At 44.6% G+C, this 20,397-nt stretch overlaps 1 protein-coding gene across 6 annotated transcripts in view; it reads right to left on the reverse strand.

The window, feature by feature from the left end:
• Positions 1–20,397, reverse strand: part of Dpp6 (dipeptidyl peptidase like 6) — an 831,812-nt gene that overhangs the window by 231,733 nt on the left and 579,682 nt on the right. For all 6 annotated transcript variants that reach the window (XM_060374077.1, XM_060374079.1, XM_060374075.1 and 3 more), the window contains one exon: positions 8,999–9,093. In XM_060374077.1, the coding sequence (XP_060230060.1) occupies positions 8,999–9,093 (95 nt within the window). The remainder of the gene's footprint in view (positions 1–8,998; positions 9,094–20,397) is intronic.

Consider the following 20,397-nt stretch of genomic DNA (forward strand, 5'->3'; position numbering starts at 1 on the left):
CGGAAAGTTACCGGATTCCAACTGACCAGCCCTAAACTCTTGTATATATGAGCAACACCAGAGAATACAGGAAGAGTTGAAGGATGGGAAGGAGGGGTGGAAATAATGTAAAGATGGTATGCATATATGAAATTCTAAAAAAAAAAATGTCCTGGGGAGTTCTGTAGCAGCCTGATACAAGCTAGAGTTATCTGAAAGAGGGGAACTTCAGTTGAGAACATGCTTCAATAAGATCTGTCTGGAAGGCATTTTCTTAATTAGGGACTGATGGGGAGAGTCCAGTTCATGGTGGGTAGTGCCACACCTGGGCTGGTGGTCCTGAGATCTATGAGAAAGCAGGCTGAGCAAGCCAGTAAGCAGTACCCTCCATGGCCTCTGAATGAGCTCCTGTCTCTAGGTTCCTGCCCTGTGTGAGTTCCTGTCCTGACTTCCTTTGATGATGGGCAGTGATATGGAAATGTAAGCCGAATAAACCCTTTCACCCACAAATTTCTTTGGTCATGACGTTTCATCACATAACCCTGACTAATACAGAAACAAAACAAAACAAAACAAAACAAAATAAAATAAAATAAAATAAAATAAAATAAAATAAATAAAAATCATTAAGTATTTTGGCTTGTGGGTCCCTTAAGAATTTCAGCTTTGCGAGGCCATGTGTGTGCAATGTTTAGGGTCCTTTTGGGTAGGTGTTCAGAATATAAGGAACTACCAGGCCCTTACCCTGTAGACCTTGTGGCATAATTTGTCTTGAGGTGGCCTGGTGTGATGGTTGATTTGAATTGTCAGTCTTGATAGACTCTAGACTCACCAAAGGAGAGGGTCTCCGAGATGGATTGTCTACATTAGGTTGGCCTGAGACCATCCTTGTGGAGATTATCTTAGCTGAGGTGAGAAGATGTACCCCGAACTTAAATGGCGTCTGTAGGAGTCAGGAGTGGGGGCTTTGTAGGACTGGCCAACCTCCTTCCCATCCAAGGGGCTGAGACACCAGCTCCTGCCAGGCTCTGTTTTCTGTGAGAAAATGAACTGTGTGTGGCTGCCAGATCTTGCTATTTTTTTCAGGAGATGCCAGAAAGCTGAATTTCAAGTTGAGATAAACCAGTCCTCAGACCAAGCAAAACATCTGAGGAACAGCACAGCTGCCAGCTTCAATGTGACAGAAAAGACAGGTTATTTTCCCTTCTAGAGTTTACTCCCGTGCTAAGTAAAGCTCAGGCTCAGATCAGAGATTCCCTGGAGGCTGTGCCGCTCACGTATGGCATGTGAGCTGTGGGCAGGAGCAGCTGAAGCTAAGCAGGGTCTATGGCCCCAGGGCTGACCTGTTCCCCTCCTGTGATGCCCATCAGAACTTCCTTTGTTCTCGGGTACAACTGTGCCCTGGACTCAGGGGCAGAAAAGGGTAAGAGGCAAAGGGCATGGACTTAGTTCTCCTCCCAAACTTGTCACTTCACAGGGCAGAGTGGACAGTAGTGCATGAAGCCCTGGGTAGAAATTCATGAAAGTCAAGTGAGTGGCAGTTACTATCCAGGAGCTCATTGGAGGAAGGAAACGGGAAGAGAGTGACCTCATGTTCTGATCCCCAGGACTCCTGCAGTTCCTCTTCAGGCTGTGGCTGCAGCTGCTCTGGGCTTTGGAACAGGTCTCTGAGCAGTCGCCTAATTATGCCCCTCTCGTGAAGAGTTAGAATTAATTTGCAGAGACCAAGATAAAACTCAAACTTGATGTCTAATAGTGATATAAAATCAAAAGTAGATGTAAGTTAGAGAAACAAAATGCTTTTTTACTTAAATGTTAATTTGGTGAGTAAAATAGTAATTAGCTCAAGTAAAGTTAGCAAGGAAGCAAGGCATAGCAAGAAGGACAGACAGAAGTATGGCTCAAATGCCCTCCTGACAGCCAGCTTTTCCCTCCAAGGACTTCCAGACATCTGTACAGTTCTTCTTATTCCTCTTAGGAGGGTAGCAATGTCTCATCTCTTTGGAACACGAGGTTCACATTTTATGAATCAGATCAAAATTATTGAATAAATGCCATGAGACAGCAGCTGTGTAAATCGCATTAGGAAACAATACAGAGTTCTGCCTGCCAGCAAGATGGGCTGACTGCATGCTTCATATTTATTTCCTGGCCTTTTTGATACAATGAGGATGTCCTCCATTACTCACTGACGTGCTGTATTCTCCTATGTGTTTTATAGAGCATCATGAATCCTTTTCCTATTTACCCCGGTGCCTCTGGAGCTATTGTTTTAAGGGCTACATCCTAATTCACCATTTCCAGCCACTCATCTCATCCGCTGAGTTCCAGCTATTTTTGTTAATGTAGGCTGTTGTAGTTTTCAGATTGTTAACTATGGAAAAATTCCCCAGAGTGGCTCAAAACGTACATTTTTTAAAAATGCTTTTGAAATGTGTCTTCAAGCTTCCTCCTAAATGTCTGGCACAATTTAAATGACACACAAGCCTGTGTCTCTCCTGCCACTGGCATCATGAATAAAAGGGGCACAGAATGAGTATGTGAGTTGCAGAAGTGAGATGACAGATGCTATGGCCTCAGAGACGCAGCCGTGTGCCCTGAGGCCTTACTGCCCTTCAACCTACTGCAAGAGCTCACACAACACCTGCTGTTTTCACTAAGAGCCAACCCCCTGTTTCTCCTATGACCTGGGAATCAGAGACAACCTGACTACCTTACAAGGTCAAGGTGTGAGAACTCTCCCTTCCCTTGGGCCTTTCAAAATCAGGAGCCCCTGTTGGAGTAGAAAGTTCTCTTCTCTCTCCTTTCTTTCCTCCCTCTTCCTTTCCTTGACCCTCTCCTTCTCTCTCCTCCTCCTCTCTCTCCCCTTCTCTCTCTTCAGAATCCTACAGTACTGTACACACTGTTAATTCTCCCCTAATTAAGAGTTACCCTGGGGGACAGTGCCTCTCAGTTGCCTCCCTCTTGAACCCTGCCACCTCTCATTTTTAAAATTCCTAAAATCTAACAACAGGCCAGTACAGCCATCTCTTCTGAAAGAGCCCTGCAGAATCCCCAGGTGATATATGAGGGTGAGGCCAGGGTTCTTTCACGCTCTTTGTCAGATTCCTTTCTGGGAGGAGTTAGACTATCAACACGAGCCAATGACAATCCAGCTGCAGAGAGCTAAGTATCCAAGTACAGGCCACAGACCTCATCGGAGGAGTTCGTTCCGCTCTGGATGTGCAGAACATGCTAAGTTTCCTGAGGAATGTAGGGTCTGCAAAGCCTATTTCATCAAGTCAGTAAAATGTGCCAAGGCCACTTTAAGCACACTTCTATGAGAAAAGAAGGGAGAGACAAGGCTGAAGAGAAAACACAGTCTGCTGTTCAGCAAAGAAAAGACTCATGAGACTTTCCAGGTGACCAGCAGACCTACGTCAAACACCAGCGGAGGCAGGTGATTTTCTCACAGTGGCCCACTTTTCAGGGAAAAAGGTGTGTAATACGCCAAAGACCGTTTGTGTTTGTACAAGAGTCTCCTTACAGCAACGAAAATAAAATAACACTTAAGTTATTTTTATTGTAAGAGTCAAATAGAAGGTTCCAGAATTCCTGAGACATCAAATGTAGCTCGTGAAAGTTACTTTGTGTTTGATTTTTAAATTTATTTCTGGACTGTTTGTTGGTGTCACTAGCAGTGTTTGAGGACTTGACCTCACTCTGTAGAGCAGCAGCCCACGCCCTATTAGGAAGTCGATTCTGCCCTCTACTGCTGCTGTCTGGACACCCAGATTCTGCCATCTACTGATGCTGCCTGGATACAGTTCAGTGAAGTGTTATCACTTGTTCCTGTGGTCTTGGTTGTTTTCTGGGTCTCCCTGTTTAGCTACCTTAACTCCTCTTACTTGCACCCTGAGCACGGCCTAAGCTCTCCAGGCATCCACACATGGTTTCCATTTTCCAGCGTGGTATGTGCGACCTCTCAGTTATCGAAACACTCCTGAGAGTCAGGCCTGGGACAGACATTGCAAATGGTAGGGGTCCTGTGGTCCTCAAGTACAGCGCCAGTGGGGAGGCCAGATCCAAAGCTCAAGGCCATAACCCTGGTGCTGCATGGGTCCTTTATGCCTTTCATTGATGCAGATGTTCCTAGAAGGCCGCTCACCTCTGTTTTGTCATCCTTTAACACTCATTCAATAAAACACAGCTTCTGGCTGTAGCGAGCCTTACAGCTGAAAGCTTGATGGAGGGTAAATTAAAAACAATGGGCTAGGGGCTGGAGAGATGGTTCAGCACTTGAGAGCCCTCTGCTCTTCCAGAGGACCTGGGTTCAGTTCCCAGCACCCACATGGCAGTTTGCAACCTTCTGTAAGTTCAGTCCCAGGAGATGCAGTGTTTTCCTTTGGCCCCTTCAGGCAAGTATGTGGTACACAGACAGACATGCAGTCACATAGGCGTAAAATAAATAAACAAAAAATTAAAAGTAATGAACTGATGTGTTTGGTGTAGAAATGTTAAGACAGGAGAGCATTTGGGCTGTGGTATAGTTATGGCTCATGATTACTTTTATCTGGGTCTACCATAAAAAAGATCAAGTGGTACAGAAAGATAGAAAAAAAATAGCCTGGTGATGAAAAATAGCCAGAATAAGCTAAAGGTAACAACCAAGAATGTGCTGGAAAGAAAAGGTTGTAATTGTTCAAGAGCAACATCCATAGAGCACTTGTCCATAGAGCTCTGGCTCTCTGGGGGCATGGCCCTGCCTACCAAAGGTTTTAACTTGTAAAATTACAAATGTATTTGAAGGGAAGGAGCCTGAGAGTCTGAACTGAGAATGCCAGTGCTGGGGCTCCTGGTTCCCAGAAAGCACCTGTCTAGGGAAGAATTTCCCCAGGCTCAGCTCACAGAAGCTGTTGCAACTGTGGCCCAGGGTGAGGAGGCTCCACCCAAGGCCACAGCAGAACCTGGTGGTATCACTCACATGGTACTTGTTTTGCAGGCAGGAAAGACATGAAATTGAAGACATCAAGGGATCTTGTATCATGGTTCTAGAGAGCTGCTAAGGCCAGACAATGTATGGGGAAGGGGTTGGAGCACCTGCAAGGAGGCTCCCACATGAAGAGGAAGCCTAAGATGCAAGGGAGCTCTCAGGACACTGGAGATGCTAGAACAACAGTATGTCTGCTGAGAAAAGGGTTATTGTGGGGGTCTCCCTAGAGAGAGGTGACAGAGCAACAGGGCTGGATGGGAGGAGGTACCTGTGCCCATTGGAACCCAAATAGTTTCATCACAAGCTCCAGACGCTAGATTTAGTGTTTGCCCTGCTTGACTTTGGGATTGCTTTGGTCTGACTTCCTGCTGTTGTCCCATTCCTCCCTTTTAGAGTGGGAATGTTTGCTTTGGGCCACTGTATATTGGAAATAACTTGCCTTTTAGTTTACATGAGCGCGAAGTTAAGGGACAGCCTTAAGTCTCTTGGACTTTTAAGTAGTGTTGAGACTGTTAAGAGACTGACTTCTGATGTCAGACTGAATGCACTTTGCATTGTGAAATGGTATGAACCTTTGGAGACCACATTTGAAGGTAAAGGCTTAAAAGCTGACAAACGTAATGGCCAAGTTGACAAGGGGCAGACTTGTAATGACTCACATTGATTTTCAAGTTGACAATATTTAGAATCAGCATAAGAGCAAACCTCTGGACAAGTCTGTGAGGGATTGTCTACATGGGGTTAGTTGAGCTGGGAAGGCCCATTCTAAATGTGGGCAGCACTGTTCATAGACTGAGGTCCTGTACAGAATAAAGAGGAGGAGGAGGGAGATTACAGGTGCTCGTCACGCACTGCTTCCTGGCCGTGGATTCCACACAACAAGCTGCCTCGAGCTCTGCGGCCACTCTTTCCTCACCGTGTCCAACTGTACCCACTTCAAATCGGGAGCCAAGAGAAACCCCTTCCTTCCTTAAGCTGCATTTGTTAAGTGTTTTGTCATAGCAATACAAGTGACTAATTAAATAACAGTGTTAAAGATCTTTCATTAAACAATGCTGCTTCAGAAAGGTAAGGCATGATATACCACACGAGGCCAGCACTCAACCCAAGTTCTCTCTTTTTTGTTTTCCGAGAAAAGGTTTCTCTGTGTAGCTCTGGCTGTCCTGGAACTCCCTGTAGATCCTCCTGCCTCTGCCTCCAGTCTGCTGGGATTAAAGGCCTGTGCCACCAATGCCCAGCTTTAGCCCAACTCCTTGTCAGTCCCAAGGATACTGACTTGGCTCCTTCTTACTGGGTTCATACAGGGTCACACATTTTTCCACTCAATCACTTCAAGCTAAGGAAGAGGCTAGAAGCAGATAAATGTATAAACAATCTGTTTTAATTGGCTGAGGAAAAATAATGTGGTTAGTGAGATTACAGGATATAGTTAAAATTTTTTGTTGACTACAGAATTCAGTTTGTTTTCTGTTTCTCTATCTGACCAACCTGACCTTTGGGCAGAGTGCAGGGAATCTTATGAGAGAAGTGGAAAACAGCAAGATCTGGAGAGGACAGGAACTCCATAAGGAGAGCAACAGAACCAAAAAATCTGAGCAGAGGGGTCTTTCCTGAGACTGATACTCCAACCAAGGACTATGCATGGAGATAACCTAAGACCCCTGCACAGATGTAGCCCATGGCAGTTCAGTTTCCAAGTGGGTTCCATTGTAATAGGAACAGGGACTGTCTCTGACATGAACTGATTGGCCTGCTCTTTAATTACCTTCCCCTGAGGGGGAAGCAGCATTACCAGGCCACAGAAGAAGACAATGCAGCCACTCCTGATGAGACCTAATTGACTAGGATCAGAAGGAAGGAAAAGAAGACCTCCCCTATCAGTGGACTTGGGGAGGAGCATGGGTGCCGAGGGTGGAGGAAGGGAGGGATTGGGATGGTAGGAGGGAGGGAACCACAGGGGGGATACAAAGTGAATAAAGTGTAATTAATAAAGAATAAAAAAAGATAAAAAGAAAGAATGGATCACCTATTTGTCAATAAAAGAGGCTACAGTTGGGCTATCCCTACAGAGTCGGTGAAGCTGTTTGGGAGGATTTTAGACTTTCTGGAAGGTGGGGCCTAACTATCTGAGATTGGCCTTGAGGATTAGAGGCAGCTTCCTGATCCACTGAGCTGTGAATAAGCAGCAGATGTGAGAAGATCCACTTACACGGCCTCCTGTTGCTATGACTTACTCAAACCATCAACTTAAATAAACTGCCCTCCCTTTAGTTGCTTCTTGCCAGGATTTTAATCACAGGAGTAAGAGTAACAGAGAAGAGCAGAATGTGCCTTTTCCATGCTTCCTGTTCCCTTGATCTCAACCTGCTGCACCTTCCTAGGAAGACACAGGGTATGCAGGTACCTTTCTCTTGGGTCTCACAACAGTCCCCCACCCCCAACACACACACACACACACACACACACACACACACACACACACACACACACACACCATGGTCCAAGCTGGAAGGAGAAGTTATTTTTAACTTGGAAATGAAGAAAAAGAGCCTAAACACTTGAAGCAACTAGGCAACTAAGAAAGTAAACCCAAATTGTGCATCTGAATTACAGTGCAGGCCACTAAGTGACATTTATTCTGTCTTTTTTTAAAAATCTGTTTCTGGAAGCATTTGAATGTGGCTTTGAGTGAAAAATTATCCATTGATGATATTGCCCATTTCAGTGCCCAGTAAATGTTTGTAAGTTAGTGCATTTGTGATATTTCAGGGCAATAAAGATTGTGGTAATGGAATAAGCCAGTTAATGTGTTAGATGAAACTTTTTCTGTACCTAGATGGATTCTGAAATTGTCTCACTCTTTCTCTAAGAAAACCTCAGTTAAACATGACCTGTTGAAAACTGCTGATTTTAAAGATTTACTTATTTTTATTTTATGTGTACAGGTGTTTTGCCTGCATATATGTCTGTACACCGCATATGTGCTTGAGGAGGCCGGAAAAGGGCATTGGATTCCCTGGGAGTGGAGTTATAAACAGTTGTAAACCACCATGTGGGTGCTGGGAAAGGGACTGTTCCGGGTCTTCTGAACTGTACATATCCTTCCTGCTCAGACAAAACCCCAACTGAGCTCCAAGTATGTGTGCCTTTGGCAGCAGGCAGGGAGTTTTCTCCTCCTGATAAACATGTTAAAACATTTCTGTAACTTTAATATTTGAAGTAGGCCAAGTCAGATGAATTCTTAATAATTCTACCCAAAGTGACCTTTTAGTGCAAAAAGGTAGGCCCATTCCTCTCCCTTCTAGTCCTCTATGGAGGAGATGATTTGATTCAACCCCAAGACAATTCCGGGATTGGCACCCTCATAAGGCAGGGCCAGGTCACATAAAAAGCAGGATGAATCTATGTTAAAGACATAGCATCCTTACAGCAGAAAAAACAACGAAGTCAATTCTCTTTTGATGATTTCTGGTAATAAACCTCAGTCAGTGTGACTAATAATCTTCACACACAAATCCAAAGCAAGTCCTTCCGACTGAAAACTTAATACTTTCAGATTGGCCCAGTACTTATTTTAAACCATAAAAAACGAAACAAAAAACCTATTATACCCAGTACTCTCTATCTCGACATAGCCACAATGCCTAAGACAATATCCCATGAGCAGGCAAGAGATCTTTTTCTTAAATAAGATTGAGCAAGTTCTCTTCAAGTATTATTATTCTGTGGGTTTTATTTCGATTGTTCTGTAAATGTGTGAAAGCCTTTGGACTTTATCTTTCAGTTATACTTGATACGCAACACTTGCTTCCAACACCTGTGGAAGACTTTTTAGGACCCGCAAAGAAAGCAGGCTTTCAACTTATTAAGTTAGTGTGCTTTCAATTTCCCATTATCTTTAGTTGCTCAGCCAGTGGTATTACAAGTTAATGCTTCTCCTCGGCTCGACTGAAAGTTGAAACCTAAAGTCATTTTATGCTTTATTGACTTGCAGGAGGGAAAAAAAATTACTCTGAAATTATCCTGGTCATTAGACAGAGTACTTACAATTTTTTTGCCTTCTATTAACACCGTGGAATTATTTGTTTCAACGTTCCGCAGTATGACGTTCCCTTTCCGTTCTCTATAGATGAATTCTTTATCTGCAAGAGGGAAGTAGAAAAGAAACGTGAGCCTTCCAGAAACCCGCCTCAGTGTTCGATGGACGCGTGCGGAGTGAATTGTGTAGTTCATCTCGGGGAGGGGCCCTTTGAACGCCTACTTCCTGCTCCGGCAGCGTGGCTGCCAGGGATGGGCATCCTGCGCCATCTCTGCTCCACACACAGAGTTTGAGGATATGTAGGAATCTTGGGTAGAGCACATGGGGTGGAAACACCAAGCGGATGCAATCTGCTACAACAGAGGAGGAAGACACTGACAGCCTCCTGAATCTGAAATCACCTGTGGCTGCACCCTGAAAGCCTGTTTTCCTTTTGCCTATAAGCTCCTGCTGTAACTCCAGAAGAGCTACCCCGTTTCCTGCCATGGACATCTTTTGAATCTATCATTGGCTGGCAGTGACTCTGATTTTTTTCCAATGCCAATTATTCCCTTAGAAAATTAATAATTATGGGCTAGGGAGATGGCTCAGTGGGTAAATGCTTGCTTCGAAAGTATGAGGTCCTGAGTTTGGTCCCGAGCTCCTACTTAAAAATATGTGTCTAATCCTGGCACTTGGGTGGCAAAGAAGGTAGCTTCCTGAGGCTCACTGGCTAGCCAGACTATTCAGTGAGCTCCAGACTAGTGTGAGACCTAGTCTCAAATAACAGGGTCGACAACACCCTCAGATCTCTGCTGTGTAGGTCTGTACCTACACACACACCCCCCGTAACAAACTACATGTTTGCAAATCTGTGATTGCAGGGGGAATGCAGGGCAGGGTCTGAAGGATGGGACTGGTCGGGGGAAAGGCAGGGCACAGCATGGAGAGGGCGAATGGACACCGTTCTGAGTGAAGGCGGCAATACCGAGCCGACTGGATGGGAAAGGCATTTTACACCAAATGGTTGGCTGAAAAGCACCACACAGACTGGACCCATTTGAAAAGGAAGTTCTTAGAAATCAAGAATGTAAACAACATGGAGAGAAGGAAAGTTTCCCCAAAGCAAATTGTCATAGCCTGCTTATTTCTAACGCCATCCCCTGAATGCATTATGTAGATTAGACTTGAGAGCTTGCGGATGAGGGTACAGACAGATGTGTGGGTGGCACTGTTTCCCTTTGTTGTCCTGACAATACTTCTCGCTACATGCCAGGCAGTTCCTATTTTCCTCTTTGGAGCAGACAAAGCATGTTATCTGCTGGCATCCTTGCAGGGGGGTGAAGTCTCACGTGACAAATTTCAAAGCTTCCACCTAGAAAGGCCCTCAGGAGGCTGCATATCGGTTCTATATGAACCCTGCAAAAAGGGGTCACCATTTAATTTGACACAAACCCATCTCCATTCATTTTCTAGCTTTCACAATGAGTGGATTTAAAAAAAAATGATTCATTTTATATTTTATATATATGTGAGGGAACCTCCAGAGTTCAGAAGGGGGTATCAGAGCCCCTGAAGATGGAGTTCCAGGTTGTAAGCTATCTAATATGGGAGCTGGGAACTGAACTCAGGTCCTCTGAAAGAGCAGCAAGCACCCTTAACCACTGAGCCATCTCTCAGGCACCCAAATGGATGAATCTGTCGAAATAGTGCACAGGTGTATGCGGATCTGTCAGGTGTCAGTCAAATCTACATAGGAAGACGTAACAGTGCCTGTGACACAGGTGAGAGTCTTTAACAATGACTTTTAACCCTGTCCACCCCGGTGCAGGCTCTGTTCCAAAAACCTCCATCCCTGTAGGGAAGCCATTTCCATACCTGCTCAATGAACCTGTCTGATAAATTAAAACAACAACAATAACAACAACCACAACCTCCCCCCAGACTGCCAAAAGACACAAACAAGCAAAAGACCCAAGAGAAGAAGGTGAATGATCTGGAAATTTGGAAAAAAGAGAGGAGGAGGGCCTGGAGAGATGGCTCAGAGGTTAAGAACACTGGCTGTTCTTTCAAACGTCCTGAGTTCAATTCCCAGCAATCACATGGTAGCTCACCACCATCTATAACAAGATCTGGTACCCTTTTTTGGCCTGCTTGCACACAAGCAGGCAGAATACTATATAAATAATAAACAAATAAATCTTAAAAAAAAGAAAGGAGGAGGGACGGGGGTCACAAGAGGGAAACTGGGGCAAATATGATAAAAATACATTGTATCCGTGTGTAAAAAGTCACAGTGAAATCCATTATTACGTATAATTGATGCAAGCTACTAAAAACAGAATGAGAATAATTATCTCTTGTAATGTTTTCTGAAACATTTTTGATTTTTCCTGTCAACAAATGAGGCTTTAGTTTGCATGGAAGGACTTGTTTGTAATATGAGGCAAACATTGAATTCACCTATTTATACCTGTAACTGTCCCAGGAAATTCTGAGATCATCACTCTCAGGGATAAGTCCTGTGACCCCAATGCTTCATCAGCAACCTTTGCATCCTGGGGCCTGACGTGGTGTTTGTGTGTGTGTATGTGTGAGTACTGATCCATCCTGTGGGGCACCACACTGTGCCTTGTAAAGGAAAACTTAAAAAAAATCTGTGGATGCTTTATGTGTGTGCATGATGCGCATAGGTGCATGCATGCGCCTCATCATGGGTATGGAGGGTAGAAAACAACCTGCAGTGTGGGTCTCCACCTTCCACCTTGGTTGAGACAGGGTCGTTGTTATTCCCTGCAGTGACACCATGCTAGGCTGGCCTTTACCTGCAGGCTTTAGGGTGTGGCTTTCCACTCCAACCCATCACCTGTGTGTCTGTCTCTCTGTCATTGTCACCTTGTGATGGTTTCTGCAGACTTCCAGAAAGTCTTGGGTCAAATTGTGTGAAGCCTGGAAGTTGGTTTTGCTTTTCCGCAGTTGTGTTTGTTGTCCAGTCTACACCCGCTTTTCTGAAAATGTTTAAATTAACCATGCTGAAAAAAGTACTTAAAATGGGGACACTATTGCAATGAATGTACAGTTCATCTTGAGGACTGCTGCTGTCAAGGCAATTCTGGTCCTTTTCCTTTCTCTTTTACTTTAGCGTTTTAAAATATCTTCTTATTGATGTATAATCATTATATATAATGATGGGTTTACTAAAGACAATTTCCTTCAATTATATGTCATGTCCTTTGACCAGGGATGCAACTAGAGATCATTATATTGAGCGATGTATAAGTAGGATTGAGAAAGACACATGCCATGTGGTTTCTTTCATCTGTGGAGTCTAGAGTACATGCAGACAGGCCAAGCTTTTTACATTAATATGCGTCATGATGACATGGCACTGGGGAAGGAGGGATATTAGTGTCCTAGTTACTTTTCTGTTGCTGTGATAATCATTATTAGCAAGCGCAATTTGAGAAGGATTCCTTACATCTTACAGCTTGTAGTCCACTGTGAAGGAGGGTCAGGAAAAAATCTTCCGGGCAAAAACCTGAATTCTATAAAAACTCAGGCCTTGGGCACCTCAGCAGATGCTGGTCTCTTCTACACCACATACACTAGTAACAAGGGACTCTTCCAGTGACTGCATTCCCTGCCAGGACTTTATGCCTCTGCCCTGGCTCTGACCTTTGAGCCAGCATCCTGGTTGACCTGGCTGTGACTGGCTGGCCTCCAGTGTTCTCAAGAGCAACTGCTGCGGAACCAGCGTCCTTTTCCGACCAGTGAATGTGTATGTGGACGTCAACACTGATGTGGTGGCTTGCTGTTCATTGGGATGTGAGATTGCAACCCACTGCCATCACCTCTTCCCACTGCTGGTGAGTAAACTCTGCCTCTGGATACCATACTTAGAGCTAGATTACAAGGTTGCAGATTCATTTGCTTTGGGCTGTTTCCTCTTCTCTGAGGCATGATGTGAACAATAAACTGTGAATTTGAGACAGCCACCCGACTGTCCGCCTGTTTGGGTAAGTCTTGTTCAAGCCAGCCATGAGTTTTCTCTCCATGGCTTAACTTCTGGCTTCTTCTGCCCACTGAGGGCACTTTTATAAACAATAGCAACCTCTGTTGGAAATGGTTTTCTTTTAAGGTGAGCTCAAAACCACACAATATTGTTGCTCTGTCAGAGCTGGGGGTCAGCTCTTTCCCAGACAAAGGGCTATGGAGGACACTGTGAGTCAAGCATGCTTGGGTCTGAAGTGGAGGAGGGGCAACCTCCCTTCCAGAAGCAGCTTCTCAGTGGGCTCAAACAATACATGACAATTTTGTAACACAGTGGACTTTATAAAAGACCATGACCTTTTAAATCTTTCCTTCCCTTTAACAAAAAAGCATCTCTTCAGCAGAAATTATCTTGACCAAATTCTTGAGTCTCACATTCACTCACAGTCCCTCCTGTTCTTGCCAGAGACCCTTTTCTCGCTTAGATTCCTGCTGTTCCTGAGTACTGCCATGCCTCTCCAGCTCCTGCGCTTCCACACGAGGCAGCCTCTCCTCCTTGATGAGGTGAGCACATCCTGGACTCAGCATGAAGGTCATTTCCAGAGTGAGGTGCTCCTGATTCTGCCTGCAGACCCAGTCCCTCTCTGCTCTCAGCATACACAGCACTCACCTACCTCACACACCCAGCTTGCCAAAGCTGGGTGCGTTCAGCTCTGCTCCTCACAAGCTGTTATCAAAGAGGCCACGCTTACTGCTTTTCTAACACCTGGAAGAGGGACAGCTGTGAACCGGCTGTTCAATAACTGCACAGTGATTTGAACAAGTTGATACAGTTATCAGACAGATTCATCAAATATCAACCTTCCCTGAGAAACCACCTGCAGAGCCACCATGGGGAGTAGAGGCCCCTGGGCTAACAGGTGTGCCAGAGGCAGAGTTAGGCAAAGTAGAGGTGGATGTAGTAGGTTTCCAGATCATACATTTGTGCCTCTTTATGAGATGTTGCCAGTTTCTCATCCCTATAATTATAATGTGGAGAAATGTCATACAGGGATGGGCAGATGACGCCATTCAGAACAAGGAAATGATGTCACACAAGGAATTGCATGACTCTGTGGACAGGGAGATGATGTCATATAGAGAAGCACATTTGATGCCATGGGAAAGGGAGAGGATGTGATGTATAGTAAAGAATATGAAGTCACACAGGGACAGGGAGATGATGTCACACAGAGAAAAGGATATTACATCACACAGGAACAAGGGGATGATGTCACGCTGAGAAAAGGATATGACATCACACAGGGACAGGAGGATGATGTTACACAAGGAAGTACATTTAATACCACAGTGACAAAGAGCTAAGGAAAAGACATCCTCACAGAAGGACAAGAGTCTAAGAGACTCCCATCAAAAGCTTAGTTATTGTTAGTGTGTTAGTTATTGTTGTGTGCCAATGTCCCACACTCTGTATGTAAATGGTACCCTTACTCTCATCAGTCTGTGTACAATATAATTGCCTAGTGTTCAGATAATTAGTGAACTAGAGATGGATGAGCTGGGTATCCCCAGAAAGAGGGTGCTTACTCCTCATTTAGCTTCCTCAAACTGACATGTGAAGATATCCAACAGCTATAACAAAATAACCTTTGAATCTTCCAAAACTTACATTCCAGTCATTTACTCAGAACAGAATCTGCCAGCCGACTTGAAAGGTTACTAGCTTTGCCTGAAGCTCATGCATTAAAAAGAAATCACGAGTATGGTTGAGCTAAATCCATATGGCACCAAACTAAATATTTATGTTTAGGGGGCTAGAGAGATGGCTCAGTGGTTAAGAACATGCAAAGCCCTTACAGGGGACTAGAGATTGGTTATCAGCACGCAGATTGGTGCCATACAATCACCTGTAATCCAGCCCCAGGGTATCTGATGCCCTCTTCTGGCCTCCTGGGACACCTGCACTCCTGTGTGTATGTTTTATTAAAAACAATAAAAACAAGTCTTTATGTACTTATGTTTATACCATAGACAAATGCTGCTCTCAACCTTAATCAGAGAAGCTTCCTCTTGTAGAGAACAGCGGTGCTTAGAATAAATAAATTTAATGTTCATTCCTAAGCATGGCATTTATACAACTCCCTCTAAAGCTCAGAAAGCACTATAAAAGAAAAAGTAGAAAGAATATAAGAGCTCAGAGACAAGGCAAAGAGAAGTAAAATGCTGTCTTCAGGACTGACAGCCACTCATTGCAAACAAGAGATCAAGTAGCTATGGTTGCCTGCGCTGGGCCTGCTTAAGACTGGACCTGTCAATCATGGATCAGGGAAGGGCTGACCTATTTGCATATGATGGATTCTGGGTAGTTGACTTCCATTTCAGTGTAACAAATGGTGAATTCACCAGGCTCCAAAACGGAGACCAAACACATAGTCCCTGTTAAAGTCAGGTGTCACAAAACAAAATAAGACGAAAATGTAGGAAAGGCCGTTGTAGGGAGGAAAGCCTCTGTGTGTCATGGGTGGGAGAAACATGAGTGAGGTGGAGAGGGGTGAGAGCAAACATGTCCACAAATAAAATTGTCACAAATAAATTTAGTACATAACTTATACACACAGCAAGATATCACATTTATCACAAGAACAAAACATTTTAAAAAGCGAACTAGAAACCCATCAAATGATGAAACTTTAAACAACGTTACAACATCCTCTGGGGCTGGAGGTTTTGTAGCAATGTTGCTACCTTTGTTTTTTTCCCAGATGGGAACTGTACGGCATGTGTTTGGTTTAAACCCACAAGGAACCTGTATGTTGCAACAGATTTTGATTTATGTAATGAATATTGTATAGGATGAAATGAATGCCTCTCTCAACCATTTCTACTAGTTTTGAAGAACTGTTAGTAGAAGCAGGTTCGCTACATAGTTTATTCCTGGTTGCCACTCATATTTCCACAGTTTCTGATATAAGTTTCTGATACTCATGTATCCTCTGACAGTAGAGATCAGTAAGATGGCAACAATATTGATTGGCCACACACAGCACCCACACTACAGGCTTAGAGATGTCCTTCCAGTGTGTCCAGACTCTTCAAATGACCAACTCCAGGTTCCTGACAGGACCAACTTCAAAGACCAACTTTAAAAGGCTCCTTGTCAACAGATAGGCTTGATAACAACCACTGTAAAGGACTCCAGCTCAGCATCATCAGCTGTCACACATCTACAAACTCAGCGAGAGAATGTGGCCCACTGGTCACCAGGGCTGGGGGTCACTAAAGCCCATCATAGCCTTCAAAATCTGCTGAATGAGAGGGAGACTCAAACACATCTCCTTTTCCTACGTGAACCATGTGCTGAGTAACTAAGATACAGTCAGGGAGAGGCTCCAATGGTTGAATCAGGCTTATTATTGAAGCGGGGAGGCTGATGGGTACAAAATATACCCTAATGTGTCAGCAATGACTGCAAATGACCCAAGGGACAGTCCAATCACCGTAAAGTGCCACTCAAGGATGACCATCACAGGGAATGCAACATAAGCTCTGAAGAGTAAGACCTCTAGACACGGAGGCCTAATACAAAAAGGTTAGCGAACCTAGTTATTAGAAGTTACACACAGGACTGAGCACACAGACATAAATAGGAGTCTGTGAAGCAGCAGGGCAGATGGTGTGGTTTCTTTAATAAATACTGATGTTTTTGTGACAAGTAGAAATGGAAACACCGAGAGATTACTTGGTGCTTCGAAGAAGCTTTCATACTTAATATTTTTACTAATTGTTGAGACCTGCTTTCAAGGTGAAGGAGAAGCTGCAGCACGTGGGGAGGAAATCAAGAGACTCAGTCATCTGTTACTGTGATCAGTCCATCGATGATGCGTTGAGAATGAGCGAGAACATTTGCATATGGCCTGAGGCTCCAGTGATAGACAGCAGGGATCACAGTATTTTTGGAAGATGCGACTGTGTTCTTTTTCTTCAGGAAGAGCTTCTTAGGATGCAAGTGCTTCAGTATTCAGAGATGAGTGGGAATGGTGCTGGGATTTACATTCAAATACTTCACAAAACATACTGACAAAGGACACTGCTTGGGATAAAGGCACACATGCCACTGGCTCTAGTGATGAGGTCACACAGCCATGTTGCTAGGTACAGGCATACATTGTGCTGTCCTTTAGACTTCTCTTCATTAAGTTTCAGCATATTTATTTAATTAGTTGGTTTGGGGGGCCATAAGTGCACCACAACACACCTGTAGAGGTCAAAGAACAACTTGTGTGTGGGGGGGTCTGATGTTTCCTTCCACCATCGAGGTGCTGGCGCTCAAACTCAAACTGTCAGCCTTGGCAGCAAGTGTCTTTATCCCACTGAGCCATTTCCCAGGCTTCTTTTTCCTTTTTTAGTAAGCTCTTTTTATTACAAAGTTAAAAAGGAAATGCTGGGCTTGGTGGTCCAAAGCCTGTCATCTCTGCTACTTGGGAAGCTGAGGCAGGAAAATTACAAGTTCAAGCCCATCAACTTAGTGAGATCCTGTCTCAAAATAAAGAGGAAAAAAAAAAGATTGGGATTATACCTTAGTAACAGAGCACTGACCTAGTACATATAAGGTCCTGTTCAATCCCCAGTACTGTCTCCACCCAGCTCCCTACTCCACCCGGAAGAAAGAAAGAAAAGGAAGAGAAAATAAAATGGGATAGACTCTGGGTTCTGGGAGTGATACAGCAGGAGGTGAACAAGAGCTGAGCTGCATGTAGCTCTGAGGCTATGAAGACACCATGAGATTGGCAGAACACAGAAGTGAGTGGAGGTGCTGGGCAGCTAGCCCTGGTGTCAGAACAGGCTGTGGGGGGATGTCAACAGGGAGGGAGAATGGCTGTTATACCTCACAAACCCAAGGTTTGGGATAGGAATATGCTTCAAGAGCTGACATTTATAAGCTCTGAAGTAGAGCTATAAGGCATATGTATGTATTCTGTCCTGGAGGAGACACAGGTTTCTAAAGCACTTTAGAAAACCACCTTTGCCTGTTTTCTTTTAGCTGCTTTTCCTCCTCCTCCCCCTCCTTTTCCTCCTCATTCTCCTTTCTTCCTCCCCTACCTTCTCCTCCTCCTCCTCTACCTTTTCCCCCTTCTCGTTCTGTAGTTCACATCACCAAAGTGTCTGAGGGTGGCAACACTGGCTTCTAAGGCCAATTTTCCTTCAGTCCCCAAAGCATGGCTCAAATCAAGATCCTTGACATCCAAGTACCTACTCTCTGTGCCTGCAAGAGGAACCTGAGCAGGAAGGTTCAGCAGCCAGGCCTCGAGAGAGAGGCTGAGGCCTGAGCCTCACCATCTGCACGGGAGACCAGGCATTCAGGTGCTCCCTCCAGTTCTAAGGCTCCCTGATCCTAATACTGTGTTGGAACAGCTTGCATGGAATTCCATACTGTCTGTGACTCTATGGGATCTAGAGAAGCAGAATGAACCAGGAGGATGAGCCATGCTTACCTTGCTTACCTAGGTAAGGTTGTGGTCAGGGACTGCGCCCTCCAAGTCCAGGGCATCTGCAGTCACCTGCCTCTGGCAACCTCCACTCCTGCGAGTGTAGAGGCCATACCATCTGTGATGAAATGCGGACTGCGGGTGTGTGGGAGTGACCGGTTATGGTTCTGTGGGCTTCCCATATCCCATTATTACAACCTGGGTAATTGTGTGATAAAAAGCCAACGGTTACTAGCAACAACGAAAGGCTCTATGGAACACAGTAAGATTTTTATCAAGAAAAGCTAGTGAGGAGAAGAGGCAGCTGATGGCTGGAACACTTTATCTTGGGATCTGTACATTGAGCATTCAAGTCAGGCCCCACCACAGACTGACTCCATCTCAACAAGGCAGTGAAAGTCTCAGCGGAGTCCTTAGAGGTATGCTGTTTCTCTGTCCTCATCCCAGACTTGCTCCCTGGAGCCATTGTTGTGGGAAAAACTAGAGCATTAAGCCCTTTGGGTGATCTTGGAAGTAGACTAAATCACATTAAAGATATTTGGAAAAGCTATGGTGAATCATGTTACTTTATGTTCCCCTAAAATTGCTTATTGTATGTATATGTGCATACATACATGCAGTTTAATGTTAAGCATAGCAGAAATATCACTTTTGATGACCCTGTAAACATTGCCTGGCTGATGCGGCATGGGTCTTTAGCCAGAGAACTTTCCGGAACTGTTAAGGAGATCCTGAATTCTGCAGTCTGTAGGGTTTAATATGGACGGCCACCACACTCATGACATCATAGATGGTGTCAGCAGCAGTGCAGTGGAATGGCTATCTAGTTACGAAGCTACAAGAGAAAATATTTCAATCAAAGGTCATCTGGCTGGGAAAATAGGATAGAGAGTAGAAAAGGAAGTAAAGAGGGTGTGGAGATGGAAACAAAGAGGGGATTGGATCTGGGGGGAGTGGGGAGGGGAGGTTTGAGGGCCCGTAGAGAAAAGGGAAACTGAAGGTGGGGATGCCAATGAGAGGAACTGGAGACCTGTGACAGGGTGGGCTACAAGGAGCTTACAGGGATGTCCACAAGATGTGCAGAAATAAAGATAAAGCCTGGGAATAACCAACCAATGCCTGGCCGAACCTGACACCCATCCCATGGAAGAGAGCCAATCCCTGACACAATTAATGATGCTCTGCCGTGTTTACAGAGAGGAGTTTAACTTGACCATTGTCTGAAGGCTCCCCAACTTGGTCCCCAAGGTCCCACAGCAGCTGCTTGAATCAGATGCTGAGACTCACAGACAAGAATCAGGTAGAGCTTGGGGAGTCCTGTTGAAGAGTGGGAGGGAAAGAAAGAAGGACCTGGAAGGCACAAGAACACTTCAGGGAAACCAACAGAGTCAACTAACCTAGACTGTAACCTAGGGGGCTTACAGAGACAGAAGCACCAACCAAAGGGCATACATGGACTTGATCTAGGTCCACTACCCATATGTAACTGATGGGCATTTTGATCTTCATGTGGGTTCCCTAGTAAGTTGAGCAGGTTCTGTCTATGACATGGACTCTGTTCCTTGCTTTCCAACACTGTGCCTTAGCCAGGGTGCCTTGCCTGGCCTCAGGGGATGAGGAGGAGCTTAGCCCTGATGTGACTTGATATGCTGGGGGTGGGTTAGAGGGGGTAGCTCCCCTTTTCTGAAGACAAGGGGAGGAGAAACAGGGGGAAGAGGGTAGAAGGAAGGGACCAGGAGGAGAGGAGGGAGGGGGCTATGATTGTGACGTAAAGTAAATATATAAATTAAAAATAAATTTAAAAAATGAAAAAGCAGATTAAATAATGTAGGAATTTGTCAACTTCCCAAAAAAAATCATCTGGCAAGAAATTTAAAAGGCTAGCTAGAACATAGATTCTACCTCCCGATTTAATGTGAGAAAAAAATCTGACAGACTAATTTATATTATCT

This window comes from Meriones unguiculatus, chromosome 21 (genome assembly GCF_030254825.1).
Source record: "Meriones unguiculatus strain TT.TT164.6M chromosome 21, Bangor_MerUng_6.1, whole genome shotgun sequence".
Classification (NCBI taxonomy): Eukaryota; Metazoa; Chordata; class Mammalia; order Rodentia; family Muridae; genus Meriones; species Meriones unguiculatus.